The sequence below is a fragment of the Mytilus californianus genome, unplaced genomic scaffold (genome assembly GCF_021869535.1).
Source record: "Mytilus californianus isolate M0D057914Y unplaced genomic scaffold, xbMytCali1.0.p SCAF_2, whole genome shotgun sequence".
NCBI classification, from domain to species: Eukaryota; Metazoa; Mollusca; class Bivalvia; order Mytilida; family Mytilidae; genus Mytilus; species Mytilus californianus.
Genome location: NW_026262668.1, coordinates 10,622,574 through 10,646,590, shown reverse-complemented (window position 1 = coordinate 10,646,590; position 24,017 = coordinate 10,622,574). Strand labels below are relative to the sequence as shown.

The window sequence follows — 24,017 nt, the reverse complement described above, 5'->3', positions numbered from 1 at the left end:
CCTAGCATGGTTCATCTGACCTTGACCTCATTTTCATGGTTCATTGGTCAATGTTTAGTTTACTTGGTTAATGTTAAGTTTATGTGACAGTTGTAATAAAGCTTTATATTTAGGACTATCAACATAATATCAATGATTAGTAAAGAAGGCGAGACATTTCAGCATGTGCACTCTTGTGTGTACATATATATGCACATATGAACTGTGAAAAATTTGGATTATACTTTTATAGCTGTTTATTTTGCCATCTACCAATTTCAATAGAAATTTTTGTGTTCAAAGTTCTAAATCTACATAAAGAGTCACTATTTTTATAATTTTTAATAAAAAAATTTGCGGCCGTATATTGGTATGACTTTGGTGTCGTCGTCCGAAGACACATTGATTTTCACACTCTAACTTAAGTTTAAGTGAATGGATCTCTATGAAATTTTGAAGGTTGGGATTGATTTTGGGGGTTATGGTACCAACAGTTAAGGAATTAGGGGCCAAAAATAAGCATTATTGTAACTTCCAGACATAACTTGTGTGTTAGTGTATGGATCTCACTGACATTGTACCACAAGGTTCCATATCACAAAGGGAATGCTGGGATTGATTTTGGGGGTAATTACCTCAAAATTTTAGAAATTAGGGGCCAAAAAAGGGGCGAAAAACAAGCATTTTTCTAGTTTCATGACAACAACTTGTGTGTGAGTGTATGGATCATTCTGAAATTGTACTACAAGGTTCCATATCACAAAGGAAAAGCTGGAATTGAGTTTGGGGGTAATTGCCCAAAACGTTTAGGAATAAGGGGCCAAAAATAAGCATTTTTCTAGTTTCCAGACAATAACTTGTGTTCAAGTGTGTGGATCTCTCTTAAATTGTACTACAAGGTACCATACCACAAAGGGAAGGCTGGGATTGATTTTGGGGTAATTGCCTCAAAATTTTAGGAATTAGGGGCCAAAAAGGGGCAAAAAAACAAGCATTTTTCTAGTTTCAGGACAATTACTTGTGTGTAAGTGTATTGATCTTTATGAAATTGTACTACAAGGTTCCATATCACAAAGGGAAAGCTGGGTTCGAGTTTGGGGGTAATTGCCCTAAACGTTTAGGAATTTTGGGCTAAAACGGGGCCAAAAAACAAGCATTTTTCTAGTTTCGAGACAATAACTTGTGTTCAAGTGTATGGATCTCTCTTAAATTGTAGTGCAAGGTACCATACCACAAAGGGAAGGCTGGGATTGAGTTTGGGAGTGATGAATCATAAGGGGGTTCAAAAAATTTGGGGGGGGGGATTTTTTTTTCTTTAAAATTTTCCATTTTAAATTGGTTATTTCTGATTTATATATAAAAGCAAATAATAATGATATGGCTTGAATAGGTAAATTAAAATTTTTTAAGTTCTTAGACCACATTCATTCTGTGTCAGAAACCTATGCTGTGTCAAACATTTAATTACAATCCAAATTCAGTGCTGTATCAAGCTTGAATGTTGTGTCCATACTTGCCCCAACTGTTCAGGGTTCGACCTCTGCGGTCGTATCAAGCTGCGCCCCAGCGGAGCATTTTATTATGCAAATAAATAGCTATATTATTTAAGGTTATAAATTCAAAATAAATATCACAAATTAGTAGCAAATACTAATACTGAAAGTCTTGCACACTAAAATACAAAATACATATCATGGAATTCATGGGATGTTAATTCAGTTATAATCTCAAAAGATAAGAGTTATTTAGAAAGCACTGCTCCAAAAGTTATTTATACCTGTACTGCAGTATACGTGTACTGAAATGTGTTCATACAGGTGTAATCAATACATTAGACGAGTTTACATGATATATAAAGGTATTGTGTTTAAATATATATATTAGGGTTCAAGATTAGACTTAATGATAAGCTTTTAAAAAGTTATGATTAGTTGGTTTAAACCTAAATGTTTCGAACATAATAATAGAAAATCAATGATAACACTAATTTGGAAATATCTATTCTACTTTAATGTGATTTTTCAAGTTAACTATTTTGAAAAGAATGAATATTGACTTGTAAATTTTCTTTATATATGTGTCAGATTGAATAATAATAATGTGCAAACATTACATAAGTTGAACAGTGGGTATATATATCTTTTCTCTTTGACATGGAAACATAACACATTACCACAGGTCAAAAACAAGACTTATCTTATGAAATACAAATATGGATATGTCTTCAACATAGAATGTTACAATATTTGCTTCCACCATGAGATGCAGGAACAGGAAAATTTATTAATTCTTTGATTCTAATATCAAAATTAAGATGTCTTAAAATACTTGTGTTCTGTGAAAGGAATAGTTCATAACTTTTGGAAAATACTGTGTCTTGTTAAGTCGAGACCAAAATGTATCCCATTCTTACTTCTAGTGTCAGATGGTAAGACTTATCAACATATACATGTAGATCTTTAATTTATGTTTCAATGTACACAAAAAATGTATGTACATGTACAGTGTACATGTGTGTTTCTCATAAATTAGTCAATATAAATAAAAGGAAATATTGGAAAAATCATTGGGACAGCAACCCAAACACACAAGGAAAAAATTAAACAATTTAGAATGAGCAGGATCTAACAGTATTCAGTAAGTCCAAGCACAAAAAAGTAATCCAAGATTCCTCCATACTGCCTGGTTCGGGACTTGCCAGAGGTATTTTTGACTTTTTTCCACATGTTTTAAAATGATTCCAAAAATAGCTTGAAAAAAAGAGTAAGAATACAGAAAAGGGACAATCAAAATAATAAATAAACAGAAAGACAAAATCCTGTCCAAAATAAAAAAAAAGATGAAAAGACAAAAAACAGACCAGAAAAACTAAAGATTAAGCAACATGAACCCCACCAAAAACTCAGAAAGTTAAGCTGTTCCTGCCCCACAACAGACCATTTTCGAGTTATGTCCTTCACTAGAAAAGTTCGTCAATTATGCGCGCCTTTATGACGGCATTTACCAGATAGAGGGGATCGCCTGTATCCCTGCACTGTCTATAAAAGTTTATCAAACGTCTTTGTGATAGTCATTATGCAGGATAAACTAGAAATAATGTTTGTTCCATAGGTACTTCAATCACAATTCCCAATTATATCAGTTATAAGAATTTAATTGGCCCAATAATCTGTGCAATATAGCATCATATTTTTTCAACCGCTCGCTCAACATGGGAGGGAAGTGACAATGCCCCTAAATGCACGAATGATGTTCACTAAAACCAAAGCTTTTGGCATATGCAACGAACTCGAAAGTGGTCAACTATATTTGTTCTCATTGTGTTCTGTGAAAATCATGATAAATGTAAGTACAGTTCAGTGACATGTCATGAACAAGGAAGTATGGAAAGTGCTACAAATGGTACATACATGTACCCACGGTCATCTTTGACACAAATTTCCATACATGTAGGTTAACCAAACCATAATGGCATCTGTAAATTAATTTATCAACACTGTGTATATTTAGTTACTTTTTAGTGACTAATGTGGTTTTATTTCAGGAGCGGGACAGGAGGCAATGCATCAGTATCTTCAGTGTTACTGAGTTCTGAAGAATTAGAAAGATACTTTCCTGATAAAAGATTAAAGATTTGGGTAGGATGTTGGAATATGGGAGAACTTAAGGTAATTAAGATTCAACAATTATATAAGAAAATATCACGTTATTTACAAACTGGAAGAGAAAAGAACAGTGCTTAGACATTTTGAATATTGTGCTTGGAAAAATAGCATTAAGCATAAATACATTGTAGAACAAAATCCATTAACATTGTAACTTTGGTTTCTGTCAGTATTTTTTTATATAGAAAACCAAGTAAATCCTGCAGTTAGGTGTCTTATTATACATTTATAACCCAACAGATTTGCTCTTCTATAATTGTACACTATAAATTTATTGAATTACACCAAATCATTCTTGAACTTCCATGCCAACACCTGAAACACTGGAAAAAAGAACATTTCAACACAATGTTAGACAATTATTTATTTTTGTAAGTAATTACTAAAATTATTTGTTATGTTACAACAAATGATTATTTACTAGAGGAGACAATTTTTATTTGAGCATGATTGATTCATTCCTGAGTAGTGATCATCATCACATTGTTTCAATTTCGCTTTGCAAATATATATTACTCCATGGGGGAACTAAACAAAATTTATTGATTTTTGAAACCATAAAAATGCAATAAAAATGAGTTTACCATTATGTTAAAACAACAATATTATCCAAATTAATTGCAGGATAAAGACAATATGTGTTTAGTGTCTTTAAATATCACCTGTATCTGTGCAAGGCTCGATACAGGTGAAATGATTGCTAAAGGTTGCATTTCACCTGTTTCTTAATTTCATGCAAATACACCTAATATTTAAAAAAATAAATGGGGAATGTGTCCATGGGATGCAGATGATGCCCCCGCTTGCATATAACGTTATATAGGGACATAACTCAAGAACGGTTAAAGTCATGCTACCCAAATTTGTACATGATCTGAGTTTTGTGGTAATAAGCATTGTGTATAAGTTTCATAACATTTGGTTGAGGCCAACTTAAGTTAGAGAACAGAAGATACTTTGCCAACCCTGTTCTAACTACTATTGATCTTTCTGTGTCATTACATGAATTCCATATCTATGATAAACTAGTGAATATGTTGCATATGTTACAGGTCTACATATTATATTTTACATTACAGGAATGCAGTACATCTTTACAAGATTTTGTTTTACCAGAAGCCAGTGAATATGTACAGGATATGTATGTTATAGGAACTCAGGAAAATAGTATGCATAAGTAAGTAAGATCTGTATGTTATAGGAACTCAGGAAAATAGTATGCATAAGTAAGTAAGATATGTATGTTATAGGAACTCAGGAAAATAGTATGCATAAGTAAGTAAGATCTTTATGTTATAGGAACTCAAGAAAATAGTATACATAAGTAAGTAAAATCCATATGTAGGGAATTTGGTTGTAGTTGTATATTACTAGAACACACCCACAACATTGCGAGGCCGTGACTGCATGAATTAAAGTACCTACACCTTATTTTTAGCCTGGATTTTTAGTGTTCGTATTGTCATCTGATAAAGTCATGCTGATTATAAGGTGCACAGTTTTCTCTGCTTCCAAAATCTTTCTGTTTGGACCCATCCTGGTTTTCTTACTTTAATTCTCATCTGTATATCAAACTATTGAATTTTAGAACCCTTCACACGATGTAAATATCCTTTTTAATATTTGTTAAGTGTTAAACCTATATATTCCAAGTGAGAGTGCTCCGATATATAATGGAGGATCAGTAACCTATACAGAACCGAACTACAAACAGAAACTACTGGTGACATATACTACTGGTATCGGTATGGGATTCGACCCGGAACTTGTTTATTACTGGTAATATTAATCATGTGGAAAACAAAAGGGCCTGGAATGGTGCAATTTTTTATCAACACCATTGTCCTATATTGGTTATACATAAAGTTTATTTCTTTAATTTGTTGTTTTTATGTCATGCCGGCTAACAAATTGGACCTCGTTCTTTTAGTAATATAGATATAAAGTCTCTGAAACATGTTTCAAACATTTATGCCACATTATCCCTTTGCTTTCCACTTTCCAGCGTACTTTCCATTATACATGTACCATTGGAAGTATTTAATCATTCTCAGTGTGATGAACAATTCTTAAGATATTATCGTACATTAACAATCACAATCTTTCTAAATTAAATAAATACATTTCATATTCCTGTTTCAAGGAAGTACATCAACAGAAGATCTAACCAGTGTAGGGATTGTTTATGTTTCATTTCATTTTGTAATTATCATTTCAGAAAAGAATGGGAGATACAGATCCAAGCTACATTAGGAATGTCACATGTTTTATTCCATTCTGCTACTCATGGTGCCCTTCATCTTGCCATATTTATACGCAGAGATCTTATTTGGTTTTGTTCTGGTAAGTTGACATGAAGTTGATATTTGTCACTATGTTTTCTTGACGTTTTAAGGAGAAAAGCTAAAGCTTGATACTAGTATGTAGATTTTCACAATAATCTAGTTAATTGACAAAAAGAAAAAGGCACGGAAGAGGAAATCACAGCCAATTTTGTCGCAGTTAAACAATAAAAAAAGGATCTTATCTATCCATTTTGTGTAATCTGACATGTAATGCATATACATCAGTTTCACTAATTTCATTAGTGCAGTCAAACTAAACATTTGTAAACAAAAATAAAGTAAATGTTGACGCTGACTCAAATAAGTTGTCTGAACCTATCAATATTGTATACTTATTTACATCAAAAATTTTAACAAGATTTAGTAGTCTCTTTGGTGTTTATGCTGCTGAAAATTAATGTTAGTTGATTAATAAGTTGTGGATATAGTATAAATAAGTTGTGGATATAGTATAACTAATACAATTTTTATAATGGAATTTGTTTTTATTTTATATAGAGCAAAACAGATACCAATGCAAGTAACAACAAGAACGTTTACGATGGTGAAGTCCAAAAGAGTAGTTTTTGTATCCATTTCATGGTTTCTTTTTTATCTTTTCAGTGCCAGATGAAGATCAAGTAACAACTAGGGCTGTTACCATGGTTAAGACCAAGGGAGCAGTTGCTATAGCATTTTCATTTTTTGGAACTTCCTTTGTTTTTCTTAATTGTCATTTTACTTGTGAGTATAGTAAACAAATATATCAAATTAAATTACTGTAAATTCAGAAATTATTGCGTGCATTTATTATTGCAATTTTTAAAGAATGGACAAAAATGCAAGATTAATTATAGCGATTTCAGGAAAATTTGCATACAGATATATGTTTCAGATATCAGAATGTGAGGTCTTGTTATTATGATATTTACCAAGTCGCATTATTCGCATCAATAAAAACTCCCAATAATTTCTGAATGTTCAGTATGGTGTCAGAATGACGATTATTTTATATGCAATATGCAAATTATATTTATGATTACTGTGGATTCATTTATTTTTTCGTGGATACAAAGTTTAGTGGATTGAAGAAGAATTGTTTTTTCATGGATATTTGGTTTCATGGTTCGGCCAAAGTCAGCAAACAAGCCGTTAGAAAATTGGACTTTGTTAAAAATTTGAATTTGTGGTTTACCTTTACCAACGAAATCCATGAATATTGTTATCCCACGAATAATGACAAATCCACAGTACTCCAAGTACACGGTCAACAAGTTGGAAGGTATTTACATACACAAATTGATAACATATCAGTACATAATTAAGGTTTCTTGTGTAAACACTTAGAAACAAGATGAAGACCATGTACTGTGGTCTGTATCTTTATATCCCAGGGCTAAAGTGATTATTTGGTCAATATTTCTACATCATTATATGATCAGTAAGCATATTATTATTATAACTCACGGAAGGAATATTCTAGGAAAAAATGTAATAAAGCTCATCAAAGATACCAGGCTTATAATTTTGTACGCCAGACGACATTTCTTCTACATAAAACTCATCAGTGAGTAATATAAATGTATGAAATGGATTTCACTGTACATGATCATGATTTTGGAAAAGCATTAGTGTTTATGCATATATTACTATCGTAAAATTGCATTATACAAATAGACAAATTGATAATGGGAGGAAGAAACAAGAACACAGCTCTTATTTATTTCATTACCTTGAGCGCCCGTCATCAGATATGCTCCAGACCAGGCATGGGGCTAATTACATTGCAATGTAATGCATTATATTACAATTACTTTGACAAAACCATGCATTAAATTACAATTACAATTACATTCATTTATCAAAGTAATGTATTACATTACAATTACTTTTGCAAAGTAATGCATTGAATTACACATTACATTTGTAAATTTTATTATTAGGTGAATAGAAAAATCAAACATTTTGAAAAACAGCACGAAGTCACAAAAGATTCTAGCATATGCAGTAACTGTTTCATGCATTGAATTTTTGAAAGTATACATGTAAACAGACTATTTAATTCGGCTATTACATTTTTAATTATTTAACCTTAAGTTGACTTTACTTTTATAAATATACTTTTTGTTTTTTTTAATTTCATTCAAAATATTTAATTACTGAGAATTTCTTTCCTAATTATATAATAAACATAGAGCTTAATAAATGAACAATTGTCAAAATGGTGAAAATACTGATTGTAAAACAAATTAATTAGTGTTTTATAACAAACTTCAATAATCTTTTATTTAATCAAGACAAGGTATTCTTTGATCTTATGACAACAATATAGTAATGCTTTTCAAATATCAATCTTTTTATGCAGGAAAATGTATGAAATAAAGAATATATTCAAATAATTAATATATTCTTAGTTAATCAAGAAATCTTAAATTCTGCTTTAGTTAAATCTCCAACAATATTTTAAAGATGTAGTATGTGAAAAAAGTAATGCCGTGTAATGCAATGTAATGCATGAAATTACACAACTTTTTGCTAAAGTAATGCATAATATTACAATTACATGTAATGCAAAAATTGCTGCATTACACATTACATGCAATTACTTGGAAAAATGTAATGCATTACCATGCATTACAATTACAAATTTGCATTACCCCATGCCTGCTCCAGACATAAAGTTTTGGAAACCAAATACATGAAGGTTAAGTTTGCAATATTCATACAAGTAGTTCATCCATTCCTGATTATTAGGGATAACTATCGGTAAGCTGGGAGAATATTGTTGATTTAAGCATTTTTCTTGTAAAAACAATCAAACAAACATTATATTACAACTTTGTGTCATGAGTTATAATGCATATATATATGTTTCTTATGGCAACAGTTTCTAACCTTTTACTGGCAATATTAAACATTAGAAAGTTTGGGATCAAAAAGTCAATAAAAGTATATAAATTCATACACAAAATTTGCATTGATAAGATATATTTTATAAACATAAAATAATCGTCTTTTAAAACACTTAAAAAAAAACCACAACCTTCTGAGTTCAATGGTATTGGGATACAGCCCATGTAACTTAACTGCACTAGAGTGTCAAATTCCCTCACAAAATCTAATTACATACTATACACACTTAACAAATACAAATATGTTTTGATATTTTCAGCTGATGATGGAAAGTTAAAGGATAGAGTTGGTGACTTTCAACGAATAAATTCTACGCTAAAACTTCCAAAGAACCCTACTCAACAAGGTAAATACTGTTTATACCTGTATTGTCTTTTCTTAAGTAATTGATTTAGAAAATTTGTATCACAATTTAATAAACTTTATAATAGATTAAATGTTTTCATGGATGAAAAATATCAAAATAACTGTTTTCAATTGAATATAAATACATGTATATGCATATGATAGAATTAATTGGGAGTCTATGAAATTATCAAGTAACAAGTCATCTTTCAGAATCTAATGCATTCTGGGTAATACTTTTGAAATGTACACCAAAATGTTTGATTGATGAACAATAGATCTTTTAACAATGCCATACAGTTATTTTCATTTTGATGGAAGATCTAGAGCAATGAAATAACTGATAATCCTTTTGATTTTTAAATGGCAAAAAAAAATGACATTGGTATCCATTGTGTCCTTTTATAAGGTATTAATTTCCATTTTAGGTGATATTTCAGCAAATTTTGACAGTGTGTTCTGGTTAGGTGATTTGAATTTCCGTATTGATAAAGGTCGCCGTACTGTGGAAGACATTGTCAAGGCTATTGTTGAACAAGATCATCCCAACTTTGAAGATTTATTGAACACTGATGAATTACTTAATTGTTTACTTCAAGGTAAGAATTCTGAGAAAATCAGTCATTGTCAAAGCTTCATAAAGTCAGCAGAAATTTATTGATTTAAGTGTGATTTTAATCAAATATATGGTAACTCAGATAATTTAATGCAATAGTACACCATTTTTCATATTGCCCAGGTGTCGAATAAAACTCAAATCATTAGTTACAGAATATATTTTTTTGTCTAGCCTGAAAAATATTTTTTAAAGATTATTCTGTTTCAAGAGAATCACAGAGAAAAAACTGTAATTAGTCACTGCATATAACTTGATGAATTTAGTGTTTTACAACTATTGTAAAAGTTTTGTTTGTGTCTTTTAGAAAAAGTATTTCAAGGGTACCAAGAAGGGAGAATTAATTTTAAACCAACATATAAATTTGATTTGGAAACAGATAATTATGATACTTCAGCTAAACTTAGAATTCCATCATATACCGTAAGTATAAACTTGAAGTTAACTTCAGGGGAGGTAACTTAGAAATTTTCATCCCACAGCTATCATAGTAGGTGGACATATCAGGTTAAAGTTTTGGTTTAATGAAGTTTACCTTGAAGTTGTTGTCACTTCAACTTGAAACCTAGTATCCTTGTTCATTATGATGTAAACTTATTAAAATATACGCCAAATTTCGGGTTTTGACTCATAATTCACGGTTCGCTGAACATGGGAATATGATAACTTTAAAACTATACATTTCAGGTTAAAGTTTTAGTTTAAGGTATTATACCATGAAATTGTAGTCACATCAACTTGATACTAAGTGGACACATTCATTATGAATTGAACTTTCTAAAATATATCCCAAATTAAAATTTTGATGTCTAATGAACATATAATCTTGTTTCTCATCTGAAATGAGAATTCCCGTAAATTCAGAAATTATTGCATGCATTTATTATTGCGAATTTTGCATAATGGACAAAAATGCGAGATTAATTATTGCAATTTGTGGAAAAGCTGCATACAGATATATCTGTCAGATATAAGAATGTGAGTTCTTCTTATTGCGATTCTCACCCAGTCGCATTATTCGCAATAATAAAAACCTCGCAATAATTTCTGAATTTACAGTATTACTAAGTTTAAGCAATATAGCATCACAATACCCTGATGGTAAAAGGTATTGGAGAGAATACTGACAGTAGGAAAGCTGTTATAAGTTTGAAATAAATATATCAAAAGCAAATGTAAATAAATTGATGATTTTCTTATTAGACAGAATTTTTTATTAAAATCATTCATCAGTTGTTTAAAATGTAAAAGTTGATTCTTAAAACCTTACTAACATTATGACAAGGGAGCTAACTCTATACAAATAGAATTGATGAAAAGACTTTGAAAATGTTTGCACAGACAGGCAAGACAAATAAGTATAGTTTGATGCACTGTTACATAAAAATTGAGTTTTCTATATATTTTTAGTTATTCTCTTATGATATGAAAAATTTGTCACTGATTTTGAAAACATTACAAAAAATAAATTCACTTTTGTCATAGAATATATTGAAATTTATTCTAATACTTTTTAGTCAAGAATGTACATGATTTGATTGTTCTAAATATTTTCAGGACAGAGTTTTATTTCATTCTAAGAAAAAGAATGGTATATCATGTACACATTATGATGCAGTTATGAATGTTAAGAAATCTGACCACCGTCCAGTGTATGGGCTGTATGATGTCATACTGAAAGCTGGAAGGGACGGTATACAAATGTCAGCAGGACAATTTGACAGAGAAGTTTATGTTGAAGGTATTTTATGTCATCTGAAAGTTTATTTTCGTAGGTTTAATTTCTTCGACATGGTAAATAAAAGTTTGATTTCAAGAATTATTATTTTATATTAATTGGAGAATAAGTCGATGTATAAAATCATACATAATAACCTTGAAATAAAATCACATTTACAAAGAATTTTTAAAAAAAAGGAATGAGTAAATTTATTTTTTACCCCCGCCTATTGAAAAACCATTTGAAAGTTTATTTTGTCAACAATTTGAAAACATGACATGCACGTACTTTAAACAAAAAAAAAATTAAACCATGGATATCAATGAATTAATCGAAGGTTGGTGGTTCTCTCTGGGCACTCCTGCTCCCTTCACCGATAAAAACTGACCGCCACGAAATAGCACAATAGTGTTGAAAGTGGCGTTAAACACCAATCAATCAAATCAATTTATTGTCAAATATTGATCACAGCATACTCCATTTATTTTTTTATAAAATTTGTAAGTCATAAAAATCCACATGCAAGATATTGACTGTAAGACTGCATAATTCCAGCTGCCAAGAGGAGAAGCTTCATACCAGAGGAGATAACAAAAAAGGACCAGAAATCCAGTGGAGTTTGTTCTGTACAGTGATATAAAAGTGCTAAAATATACCTAGACAGTGGTCCTGGTGAGATCAGGGTACAACAGAATATCAAAGACCACTGAATGGTGGATAGATGGGAAGAAATACTATGAAACATCTGGCTGTGACTAGACAAGAAATCGGAAGATTTAGATTAAACAGTTTTATCATAGAACATTTTATATATAAAACTGTTTTAGTTAGATGCACAGCTTTATCTGCAATGATGCTAAATACTCGAGTTCATCATTTATACAAACAACAAGCAGTTTGAAAAAAATATGACATGAAATATTTTTTAAAAGACGCCAAGTGAACAATGCTTTTTATGACTTTTTATTAATTATTTAATGCTGGTAGTTTAACACAGACATCGAATATCTATTTTATGTGTTATTTGTGATGTTTTAAGCTGTTTTAATATTGCATCTTATCTGAAAGAAATAATGGTTATGTTATCAAATGTTCATGTAAACCAAATTATCATTAATTTAGTGTCCTAAACGTTTTTGTTTCTTGGAAAGGTTGGATTGTATAGTACTGCAATCATGTTGTCCATCTGAATTTTTTTCCAATTCATTCTCTCGTCTGTCTATCTGTCACTTTGGTTAAATGTTAGTCAGGTTACCGATATGTATTAAGGAATGATTTGATATTTGGTGTGAATCTTGTTTTGTGTAAGCAATTTTAAGATCTGTCGGATAGTACTTCCTGTGCTTCTTGTTTATTTTCAGTGAAACCTGTCTTAATCTCTTAACTGATAACCAAGATAAAGCGGAAACATATTTTTACTGATTTGATTCACCAGTTTTATACACTCGAATTGAGCGTTATAAAAGCCATTCATGAATATTGATTTTCAAAATAATTATGAAAAACCTGTATGAATATTTTTTTTAAAAGAAAAGAAAATAGTAGTGCCCTCATGTGTGTCATCTCACACAGGACATGCTTTAATAGGCTGTCTAATCTACACATAGTTTTTCAGTTTCAAAAAGAGATTTAACTTGTTTAGTGCACATCAGTATTTTGATAGATTCACAGTCTATGTACCACTTGTATGTTTTATCATGAACATTAGATGATATAAAATTAAGACACGATTTTATAAACCAACTTAGCTTTAAAAGTAATTAATAAATGTTACTATCATTGAGCATACAACTTCAATATATTTAAGTTAAATACTGACTCAGGAAATTGGACTACTTAGTTTGTGTTCTTCATACTATCCAATATTGTATAAACATGTTCATGGCTGTAATTTTTAGTCAAGTGTCTGCTTCCATTTTTATACAACTTAAACATTCCATTGTTTATCAGTGCTGGTTATCAACTCCATGAAAGATTCACACAAATGTTGTTTCTGAATATTTATTTTATGGAGAGAAAAAAAAAGAATTTAGTGTTATATCTTACATGGAGTTGTACATAGTTATTTGTATGTAGTAGAACAGTATAGTTTAATTATGTTCATCTTAGTTCACAAAATATTTTGGTACATATGTATTTCTGCTATTGAAATTTTTCTTTAAATATTTATCTATAAATACCAATTTAGAAATGGGGTTACATTATGGTAATTCGTTATAAACTCACTGATTGGATCATGGTAATACATTATAAAATCACTGATTGGTCCAGTTGCATTATGGTAATCTGTTATAAACTCACTGATTGGTACAGAAGTCATTTACAAAGACACTGAGACTTCACAACTTTTATAGAGATGGAAGTTGATTCTGAATTTTCCATTAAAATATACAGAGGAATTTTCAACTGATATTTGATTTTATTATAAAAATAATTGTGCCAAGTTATTAAACAGAAAAGTAATTTTTCTTTAACCATGTTAACCATCCGTCCTGTATTCATGAAAAATATTTTTTCCTCAATGCATACAAATTGTTTCTTCTGAAATATATGAATCCATAATATTTAAACTTAGTTTAAGATTAGTTCTTTTTTATGAACAATATATTATTTATCTATTTATCTTTGTTAAAGGGAAACAACACATTAAAAAGTAATTTGGATAACTTTTTGTTATGAATATTTGAGATCATTTAAATCATGTTCTAGTCAGTATGGCACCATTATTGGAAATAGTTTAGTTAGTAAACTAAATGTTACAATGTTTTGTTTTGTAGTGGTCTGTCCTAAAATAATATGGAAATTTAGAACTATTAAAAAATTTTTCAATTAAAAAACAAAGAATAGAAAATTTGATTTTTTTTGTCACCTGTTATGTCAAAGTGAAATGACAAATTTTTGTTCTATTTTAAATGCTTTTTTAAATTCAAAACATAAAAGTTCAGTTTTAAGATTTTTATTACATTTTACAGTGTTGTGTTAGTAGATGAATGTATGATAGTACGGAAAGAGGCAGCAAAAGAATATTGCATTTATCTTGCATTCTTCATGTATATCATAAGCTTACATTAAAGTTACATAAAAGAATCTGATGAGTTAAGCCTCTTTCAACTGATTTTTATAGTTCGTTCTTATGTTGTACTTTTACACCACTGTCCCAGGTTTGGGGGAGGGTTGGGATCCCGCTAACATGTTTAACCCCGCCACATTCTGAATGTATGTGCCTGTCCCAAGTCAGGAGCCTATAATTCAGTGGTTGTCGTTTGTTAATGTGTTACATATTTGTTATTCATTCATTTTTATACGACCGCAAAAATTTTGAGGTCGTATATTGGTATGACGTTGGCGTCGTCGTCGTCCGAAGACACATTAGTTTTCGCACTATAACTTTAGTTTAAGTGAATGGATCTCTATGAAATTTTATCGTAAGGTTCAATACCACAAAAGGAAGGTTGGGAATGATTTTGGGGGTTATGGTACCAACAGTTAAGGAATTAGGGGCCAAAAAGGGGACAAAAATAAGCATTTTTGTAATTTCCAGACAATAACTTGTGTGTAAGTGTATGGATCTCTCTGACATTGTACCACAAGGTTCCATATCACAAAGGGAAGGCTATAATTGATTTTGGGGGTAATTGCCTCAAAATTTAGGAATTAGGGGCCAAAAAAGGGGTAAAAAACAAGCATTTTTCTAGTTTCATGACAATAACTTGTGTGTAAGTGTTTGGATATTTCTGAAATTGTACTACAAGGTTCCATATCACAAAGGGAAAGCTGGGTTTGAGTTTGGGGGTAATTGCCTGAAACGTTTAGAAATTGGGGGCCAAAAAGGGGCCAAAAAACACATTTTTCTAGTTTCCAGACAATAACTTTTGTTCAAGTGTATGGATCTCTCTGAAATTGTACTGCAAGGTACCATACCACAAAGGGAAGGCTGGGATTGAGTTTGGGGGTGATGAATCATAAGGGGGTTCAAAAAATTTGGGGGGGGGGGGATTTTTTTTTCTTTCTTTTTTTTCTTTTTTTCCTTTTTTTTTTCTTTTAAAATTTTCCATTTTAAGTTGGTTATTTCTGATTTATATTTAAAAGCAAATAATAATGATATGGTAGGAGATACACACCAAACAGGATGTGTAAATTATTATATAATAAGTATTGTGCAATAGCAAGAAATTTTCAATTGCACAGTATTGCGCAATAGCAAGAAATATCCAATAGCACAATATTGCGCAATAGCAAGAAATTGTCAATTGTACAGTATTGCGCAATAGCAAGAAATATTCAATTGCACAGTATTGCTCAATAGCAAGAAATATTCAATTGCACAGTATTGCGCAATTGCAAGAAATATCCAATAGCACAATATTGTGCAATAGCAAGAAATTGTCAATTGTACAGTATTGCGCAATAGCAAGAAATATTCAATTGCACAGTATTGTGCAAAAGAAGTTACTTCGTATAAATTGCTTATTTCTTGACCAATTTCAATGGGGTTTTATTCTTGGGGTTCTTTAATATGGTGAATCTAACCGTGTATTAAGTTTTTGGATTTTGGGCCCCGTTTTTAAATTGGTCCACATTGAGGTCCAAAGGGTCCAAAATTAAACTTTGTTTGATTTCATCAAAAATTGAATTATTGGGGTTCTTTGATATGCCGAATCTAATCATGTATTTAGATTCTTAATTTTTGGTTCCGTTTTCAAATTGGTCTACATTAAGGTCCAAAGGGTCCAAAATTAAACTTAGTTTGATTTTAACAAAAATTGAATTTTTAGTGTTCTTTGATATGCTGAATCTAAACATGTATTTAGATTTTTTATTATGGGCCCCGTTATCAACTTTGTCCACATTGAGGTCAAAAGGGTCCAAAATTAAACTTTGTTTGATTTCATCAAAAATTGAATTCTTGGGGTTCTTTGATATGCTGAATCTAACCATGTATTTAGATTTTGGATATTGGACCATAATAGGTGAATGTCCAATTTGAAATTTTTAAGTTCTTAGACCACATTCATTCTGTGTCAGAAACCTATGCTGTGTCAAATATTTAATCACAATCCAAATTCAGAGCTGTATCAAGCTTGAAAGTTGTGTCCATACTTGCCCCAACTGTTCAGGGTTCGACCTCTGCGGTCGTATCAAGCTGCGCCCTGCGGAGCATTTTATTTGTACATAAATTAGGCCGTTAGTTTTCTCGTTTAAATTGTTTTACATTGTCATTTCGGGACCTTTTATAGCTGACTGTGCGGTATGGGCTTTGCTCATTGTTGAAGGCCGTACGGTGACCTATAGTTGTTAATTTCTGTGTCATTTTGTCTCTTGTGGAGAGTTGTCTCATTGGCAATCATACCACATCTTCTTTTTTATAGTTAGTGTAAAGCATATTTATTTTACACCATTGGTCAATTACAGTTGTTCATTGTAATGAAGGGAGCATTCAAGAATGAAACACTACATGTTTTGTAATTTATCTAAAGAGATGTGTACAGCAATGAGACAGCAACCCAATAAGAAATTGTGTATAAGACATCTAGAGAATTACTTTTACAGTCTAGAATAATAGACAATAATGTATACAATATCTCAAGCTCTTAATTATATAATCCTCTGGTATTTTAATTTTTTTTTTAGAATAAGCAGAGATGCTCTCTCTCCCTTTCATGTACATCCCATAAAGTATAAAAGAGTTGTGATGACAAAGTGATACTTCTGAGAAAAATTCTGATGACTCAGTTTTGTAGCAAGTATCTGCTACATTAAATTCTGAAATTATAGCATGCATTTATTAATGCGATTTTTAAGGAATGGACAAAAATGTGAGATTAATTATTGCGATTTTAGAAACATTTGCATACAGATATGTGTATCAGATTTCAGAATGCGAGTTCTTATTATTGCAATACTCAGGCAGTCGCTAATGAAGAAAATGTTAAAATTGTGAATTCTTGTCAAGCTCAAAGACCTTGCAGAGGAGAAACTTAGACATGCTTTTTCCATCAGTGGAATGAGTAGCAACACATAGTTGAGAAAAACTTAAAATTGATACTCATAATTTCTAATCACCCTCTTTCCCTTCCTTTCTAACAAATTAAGCTTACTGTTTGTGTCATATATTTGAAATTCTATGGAAGGCATCTTCCATAGGTTTGATTTCCAATAATTTAAATGGTGAAATATAATCTTTTTTTGGTGTAACCATGGCAACAATCTGCATTTATATTCAATACAAAATATTGCAAAAAATGGGGTGAAAATTTGGTCAAAAGTAGAATTTCAATCCTTTTGTGTGATACCTTTTTTATAAAAACCATTGACATTTATCGATCAAGAGATCAGATAAAAATCATACCTTTTTTTTCTCATAAAATTGCATCGAAAAGTGTGAGTGAAAAAAGTTGTTATAAAACATAACAATAATTTCTGAACCCTATGACCTGAGTATGGATGTGAAAATACAGACTGTCAAATAGAAAATGGCCCATAAAACAGCCAATCTTGATGTATATACATGTTTAAATGCACTTTGAAGGCTATATTATTCTTCAGCTATCTAAAATTAAAAAAATTAATTTATCGCACAATAATGTTCATACTTGAAAAATTCACCAGGGCTAAAATGGGAATCCACACTCCTAAATGTGTATTAGCCAAGGAATTTGTTTTTGTCCCGGCCGATAAAGCTGCTAATAATATTATTATTGTTTGACGTAAATTTTACATTGAGGTTCTGAAAAAGAAATCACCAATTCACCAACATTCCAACTGACTCCATTTTCAGAAAACGACATCTGTAACAAACAAACTTTTAGCTACCGCTTTACAAGCAGAACCAAATACAATGAAAGTCCCAACTATGTATTGGCTTCCAAAGCTACACAAAACACCTTACAAATATAGATTCATTTCGTCTTCAAGCCATTGTTCCACTACTAAATTGTCTATTCTTCTTACCAGTACACTTGGTACAATCAAAAATCTGATAATAAATTGTTCAAATAAGGCCTTCGAAAATAGTGGAATTAATTACTTTTGGAGTGTCAAGAACTCGTTCGAAGTACTTGATAAATTGCATGCATATATTGGTGATTTTGAATCTGTTCAAAGTTTTGATTTCTCTACCCTATATACCACATTGCCTCACATTCTCATTAAGAAAAAATTCACACACCTAATTAAATGGGCATTTAAAAAGTCAGAATGTGAATATATATGTTCAAACTCTTTTGGTCATTTTTTAGTAGCAATAAACAAAAAAACTATGTCAATTGGACATGCTTTGATACTATATATGCCCTTGAATTTTTACTAGATAACATTTTTGTTCGCTTTGGAGATTCCGTATATCGTCAGGTTATCGGAATTCCAATGGGGACTAACTGTGCACCACTTATTGCGGACCTTTTTTTGTATTGCTATGAGTTACAATTTATGACAAAAATTAGCAAAGACCCATCGAAACAACATCTGATACACAAATTTAATAATACTTTTAGATATTTGGATGATATTTTGGCTCTCAATAATGACGACTTCAGTATGTATACTAAAGAAATTTATCCTGTTGAACTTACTTTAAATAAAGCTAATACTAACAATGACCACTGCCCTTTCCTCGATCTTGATATCTATATCATTAACGGAAAGCTTAATACTAAAATATATGATAAAAGAGATGATTTTTCATTTCCTATCGTTAATTATCCATTTTTAGATGGTGACGTTCCCTTGTCACCATCTTACGGTGTTTATATATCTCAACTTGTACGATTCGTTCGTGTATGTAACAATGTTTTAGATTTTAACGAGAGAAATTTATGTATTACTGAAAAATTATTACACCAGGGTTTTCGATATCACAAACTAGTCAAAACATTTACTAAATTTTATCATCCGTATAAGGACATCATTCGTAAATATAGCTCAACATGCAGACTTCTTATACGTTCAGGTATTTCACATCCAATTTTTTATGGAAATATTCTTTATAAAGCACAAAAATGTCAGTATTCACCTCTGAAGCTAACAAAACCTTTAAATAAACTTATTAAGAAGGGATATAGTTACGATACTGTTGTCAGGTCATTAAAGATTGCATATTTTGGCGTTAATATTGATTCACTTATAGGGTCTTTGCATCGGCACTAAACACATTTATTTAAAAACCAGTTGTTGGCATGACACGGGTTATGTTCTTCTCATATATGTTATGATGGTATGATACTAAACCCCTAACGGGAAGGATTGTGCCTGATATTCATATGATGAAGACATAATCTTTCAATCAGTTTAATTGAAGTCTGGAGCTGGCATGTCAGTTAACTGCTAGTAGTCTGTTGTTATTTATGTATTATTGTCATTTTGTTTATTTTCTTTGGTTACATCTTCTGACATCAGACTCGGACTTCTCTTGAACTGAATTTTAATGTGCGTATTGTTATGCGTTTACTTTTCTACATTGGCTAGAGGTATAGGGGGAGGGTTGAGATCTCATAAACATGTTTAACCCCGCCGCATTTTTGCGCCTGTCCCAAGTCAGGAGCCTCTAGCCTTTGTCAGTCTTGTATTATTTTTAATATTAGTTTCTTGTGTACAATTTGGAGTTTAGTATGGCGTTCATTATCACTGAACTAGTATATATATTTGTTTAGGGGCCAGCTGAAGGACGCCTCCGGGTGCGGGAATTTCTCGCTGCATTGAAGACCTGTTGGTGACCTTCTGCTGTTGTCTGTTCTATGGTCGGGTTGTTGTCTCTTTGACACATTCCCCATTTCCATTCTCAATTTTATTGCTACCATAAACAATGTATAATGTTGTAATTAGGTCAGTTACGGGGAACCACTAGTGGTTAAGATCAATGAAATTTGGTATGCAGATGTATTAGCATTAGCACATCTCATGTCCAATGAGATTATTTGGCCCAATCTCCTCATGGTCTATTAATGACTGAAACTTTTGCATAGTTCACATGTTAAGAGTTTTATTATGTCAGATTAAAAAAAACACTAATGGTAAGTCACTAAAATTTAGATGCACTTGTATTAGAATTAGCACATCTCATGTCCATGGAAATTATTTGGCTCTATATACTATTTATTGACTTTGAAACTTTTGCATAGTTTACAAGTTTGTGATTAGGTCAGTTTAAAATGAACCACTAGTAGTAAATCAATGATATTTGGTATGCAGTTGTATAAGTATTTGCACATCTCATCTCAATGGTCATTATATGGCATCAATCCATAGGTCATGGTCCATTGAGTTGGAAACTTTTGCATAGTTTACATGAAAAAGTTTGTGTTTAGGTCAGTTTAAGGGGAACCAGTTGGGATGTGTCACTGGTATTTGGTATGCACTTGTATAAGCATTTGCACTTCTAATCTCAATAGAGATCATACAGGCCAAACCCCTCAGTCACAGTTCATTCACTTTAAAACTATTACTTATTTTACATTTCCAAGTTTATGTTTAGGTTCGTTTTATGATAAGTCAATGGTAAAACATAAAGGTATGCAGTTGTTTTAGCTTTGGTAGTTCTCATTTCCATGAAGATTATTTGGCTCTGCACCTTCAGCCATGGTTCATTGACTTAGAATATATGCATACATAAAAATAAGAAGATGTGGTATGATTGCCAATGAGACAACTATCCACCAAAGTTCAAATGAAGTGGATATAAGCAATTATAGGCAACTGTACGTCCTTCAACAAGAAAACCCATACAGTATAGTCGGCTATAAATGGCCAAGACATGAAAAATATGAAACATTTCAATAGAGAAAACTAACAGCCTAATTTATAACAAAACAATTTACGAAAAACAAATATGACAGACATGAACCATCAACAACCACTAAACTACAGGCTCCTGACTTGGGATAGGCACATATAGAATGCGGCGGGGTTAAACTAGTTTGCTGGCACCAAATCCTCTCCCCTAACCTGCATAGTTTACATGTTAAAATACTGCCATTTTAACTTTAACATTTGCATTATACTATCAAATTACATACAGGCAAGACATATCTCTCTGTCTCAGTTTATTGTAGATCTGGATTTTAACACTGAAGGTCGCCCTATAGTAATATGTATATTTTTGTTACGGATCTATGACTGGTAAAAAGTTAACGTATATGAGTAAATGTAGTTTATAAAAAAATAAAATGCTCCGCTGGTGGCAGCTTGATACAACCGCAGAGGTCGAACCCTGAACAGTTGGGGCAAATATGAACATAACATTTAAGCTTTCAACAGCTCTGAATTTGGATTGTGATTGAACATTTGACACAGCATAGGTTTGTGACACAAAATGAATATGGTTAAATAACTGAAAAATTTGACCTTGGACATTGGACATTTACCTATTATGGTCAAATATCCAAAATCTAAGTACATGTTTAGAACCAGCATATCATAGAACCCCAAGAATTCAATTTTTGATGAAATCGAACAAAAATTTGATTTAGGACCCTTTGGACCTCAATGTGGACCAATTTGATAACGGAGCACAAAATCCAGAATCTAAATACATGGTTAGTGTTGTGAATTAGTTAAGTTTCAGTTCAGTCTATTTTATACTCTTTTATTTGGTTAACTTTTTAGCGCCATTTTACTTAACAATAGGCCCGCAACGTTTCACTTGCCTACGCCTCTGTTTTAGCAATGACTCCAAGTAAAGCATACAAAACTTTGAAGACGTTCTTGAGTTTATAGCCATTACTCGCCTGTATTACCAACACGTTCAAAACATTTGTGCCGTGACCAGAATGTCATCTTCAAAAACATTTGGAAGATTTGTTCAAAATCGTGTGCTATAGATTAAAGAAACGACACAAAACTATGACTGGAAATACATACCAACTGAATCAAATCCAGCCGATCTTCAAACTCGAGGAATATCATCAACGCAATTCAAAGCTCTGTGGATGAAAGGAACGTCATGGATATTGGATGAAAACAGTTGGCCTACATGGACCCCGCAAGTGAAACAAGAGACTCTTTAGTTGACAACAACAGATGACAGCGAAAAGATAAAACCGTGAGAATTTTGAAAGTAATCGATTTATCAAGATTCTCGTCATTGAAGAAGTTACAACAAGTTACATGCTACATGTTGAAATTTGTGAATCAATGTAAAAGCGACTGTATAATCTGAGGACAAATTCTAGACACAAAAAATATATAACGAAAGATGAAATTGAGTGCGCAACTCATATGTGGATTATAGACATTCAGGATGAAAAATTCAGTGGTGAAAAGCAGCAACTCACAAACAAGTCACAGGACAAGAATCTACCTTTAGTAAGACAATTGCACTTGTTCATAGACAGAAGGTGTCATTTGATGCGCCAGGCACATATACAATTCACCACTAGAAGACTCTGCAAAATTTCCAGTGTTGTTACTGAAGAAAAATGAATTTACGGAGTTAACCATATTGAGCGAGCACCTGCCGATGTTACATTCAGGAGCTGGACAGACAACTACGCAAATTCGCCAATCATATTGGATACGTTCTATTAGACAGTGAAAAACGATGGAGGATGGAATACCTCACTGGATTAAGAGAATTTCAACGCGTCACTGGAGACCAAAGCGCACATGTCATGACCACAATTTGGACCAACTTTAAAAACCAAGCCCAAAATAAAAAATCTGAAACATGTTGGATTGGGCATATCAAATAACACCAATAATTCATTTTTTTATGAAATCAAACATAGTTAATTTTTTTACCCCAATTTGGACCAATTTGAATACTGTGCCCAGAATCAAAAATTGAAATACACGCTTAGATATAGCAGATCAAAGAACCCCAATCATTCATTTTTTTAAAAATCAAACAAAGTTTAATTTTGGACCCTTTGGACCTTTTGTGGACCAATTTGAAAACAGGCCCCATACTTAAAAATCTAAATACATGGTTAGATAAATCAGCATATCAAATAATACCAATAATTCAATTTTTGAAGAAATCAAACAAAGTTAAATTTTGGACCCTTTGAACCTTAATATGAATCAATTCAAAAACAGACCCAAAATCTGAATAAGAAATACCCATTTAGATTCAGCATATTAAAGAACCCCAAGAATTCAAGACTTTGAATTAAACCCCATTGAAATTTCTAAAGAAATAAGCAATTTATACAAAGTATTACAAAAGAATTATTTTTGGCCCCTTTTAACTAAAACGTTACGGTCATAACCCCTAAAATCAATCCCCAACTCTATATTATGGTATAACACCTTGTGGCACAATAAAATAGCAATGAATAGACTTCTACTCAAGTTATTGTCCATAAACCAGAAAATCCTAGTTATTTTGCCCCTTTTCGGCCCTTAATTATTAAACCGTTTGGACCATGACCCCCAAAATCAATCCCCACTTTTCTTTTGAAGTATGAAATCTTGTGGTAAAATTTCATTGAAATCTATACTCTTATACACCAATTATTGTC

At 31.6% G+C, this 24,017-nt stretch overlaps 1 protein-coding gene across 4 annotated transcripts in view; it reads left to right on the top strand.

Moving 5' to 3' along the window:
* Positions 1-14,649, top strand: part of LOC127727850 (phosphatidylinositol polyphosphate 5-phosphatase type IV-like) — a 33,977-nt gene extending 19,328 nt beyond the window's left edge. For all 4 annotated transcript variants that reach the window (XM_052234969.1, XM_052234967.1, XM_052234968.1 and 1 more), the window contains exons 3-11: positions 3,524-3,647; positions 4,724-4,821; positions 5,863-5,987; positions 6,593-6,712; positions 9,141-9,227; positions 9,655-9,825; positions 10,150-10,265; positions 11,400-11,583; positions 12,118-14,649. In XM_052234969.1, coding sequence (XP_052090929.1) covers positions 3,524-3,647; positions 4,724-4,821; positions 5,863-5,987; positions 6,593-6,712; positions 9,141-9,227; positions 9,655-9,825; positions 10,150-10,265; positions 11,400-11,583; positions 12,118-12,197 — 1,105 coding nt within the window. In that variant the 3' untranslated portion in view covers positions 12,198-14,649. The remainder of the gene's footprint in view (positions 1-3,523; positions 3,648-4,723; positions 4,822-5,862; positions 5,988-6,592; positions 6,713-9,140; positions 9,228-9,654; positions 9,826-10,149; positions 10,266-11,399; positions 11,584-12,117) is intronic.
* The last annotated feature ends 9,368 nt before the right edge of the window (positions 14,650-24,017 follow it).